The 1,675-nt window shown below is 30.7% G+C and overlaps 1 protein-coding gene across 4 annotated transcripts in view; it reads left to right on the top strand.

Moving 5' to 3' along the window:
- Positions 1-1,247, top strand: part of LOC106458119 (2-(3-amino-3-carboxypropyl)histidine synthase subunit 2-like) — a 12,008-nt gene extending 10,761 nt beyond the window's left edge. For all 4 annotated transcript variants that reach the window (XM_013917578.2, XM_022384265.1, XM_022384266.1 and 1 more), the window contains exon 8: positions 850-1,247. In XM_013917578.2, coding sequence (XP_013773032.1) covers positions 850-980 — 131 coding nt within the window. In that variant the 3' untranslated portion in view covers positions 981-1,247. The remainder of the gene's footprint in view (positions 1-849) is intronic.
- The last annotated feature ends 428 nt before the right edge of the window (positions 1,248-1,675 follow it).

The raw sequence follows: 1,675 nt of genomic DNA, 5'->3' as shown, positions 1-1,675 counted from the left end.
ATGATGAGTGAGTAAATTACAAGATACGATTCGCTGGGAAGCTAGCTAGCTTTGTCCTTGGCTACACATGCTAGGTTTTCCACCATTGAAGTTAGGTACTGTTTTTGTAAAAATACTAATGTCCGATGAGAATCCACTTAAGTTAAACGATTTGTAACGATAGAAATTTATGAATATTCCTGGTCAAATATCTTAAGTTTTCCGATTGATAAGTGTTAGAAAAATCACAGTTATAGCTTTCGAAGTTTATAGCACACTGATTATAGTGAACTACTAATAGACACTCTCTTGGTGCATGTGTTGGTTATATTTATAAGCGTGGGAAGGTTTTCTAGAAGATACAGACTTGCGTAACAATACTGTGCTACATTTAAACGTTTAAGTATATACACATTGTTGATTCTTACTCTCGAGAATCTTCTACAACTATGGAGAATAGGCGGGAGTTTCGCAATACGTATTTAACACTATAAGCTACACATGTTTTAAATATAAACTAAATCTAAACAACGTTGATATTAAAATAAATATATAATAACAAATTCGTTACAGTTTATTCCAAAGAAAGAACAAACACCAGTCGTAATATATGATAACATTTTATAATTATATCATTGGCTTAGGCCACAAAGTTAATAATAAGATGACATCAAACCACAAAAATCACACAAAAAAATCAAAGCAGTAAATTACCTTAGTTTTAAACTAGAATAGGTAAAGCTAATTACTGGAGGTCAATACCCAATGGGATAACTTATGTATTGTGTTACTATAAAGTAGGCAATATTTTTAAACAGTCTAATTATTTTGCATATTTCAAATATTCAGACTTGTTTTGATTATTTTTAGGTGAGTTTCTGTTAAACAGAAGCTGGAGAGGCTTGGAACAGAAGCTTGGAGAAACTCCAGTTGCCATAACAACAGAAGGCCAGAAAGGAATAGCAAGTAGATATGAAGGAGAGGGTCAAGAAAGTAGTTAATTCATCATTAAAAATTGTAACAGTTTATGTAAGACTGATGTGTAGACCAACTAATGCTTGCAAATTTTGTGTGGGAGATGGTTGTCTAGCCTGTTGAGTGCTAGAAAAGTATTTTACACTTGGATATGCATGTATTGAATGATTTATATTTGTTTTGTGTTTCACAGACATTTTCTGTATCTTATTAAATAAGTAATATACAAAGATTTCTGAGGTTACATAAGTTCTGATCATCAAATAAAAACACATAGAACTTTAGGTTGTAAATGAGTAAAACAGATGTTTTTGTCTGTAATGGTTTGAAACTTGCTTCAAACTATAAATAACATTGGAAGAATAAGTACTTAACCTACCTCTCATAAAGCTTTAAAACTCAAAATAATGAGTTTCTTTTTGTAAATTCATACCTAAAATGATCAAATACCAGCTGTACAGTGATTTCTGACAGTGTACATTTGTAATTTATAAGAATATGTGTACATCAAAGGTACACAAATTTGTATGTGTACATATTTTTTGTCAAATCACTCACATGTTTGACCTCATTTTAAGAAAATTTTTACACTTTGGAAAAGCTGCACCATTATCATTTGTGAAATTTATTTCTCAAATATATTGAAAATGTTCATTAATATCTACAACTAAATATTCAGGGTTCATGTAACTAGGTAAAATTTTGAGTGGGGGGGTGGCTT

This window comes from Limulus polyphemus, unplaced genomic scaffold, assembly GCF_000517525.1.
Source record: "Limulus polyphemus unplaced genomic scaffold, Limulus_polyphemus-2.1.2 Scaffold418, whole genome shotgun sequence".
NCBI lineage: Eukaryota > Metazoa > Arthropoda > Merostomata > Xiphosura > Limulidae > Limulus > Limulus polyphemus.
Note: the sequence above shows the minus strand (reverse complement) of the source record. Positions and strands in the feature narration are given on the sequence as shown.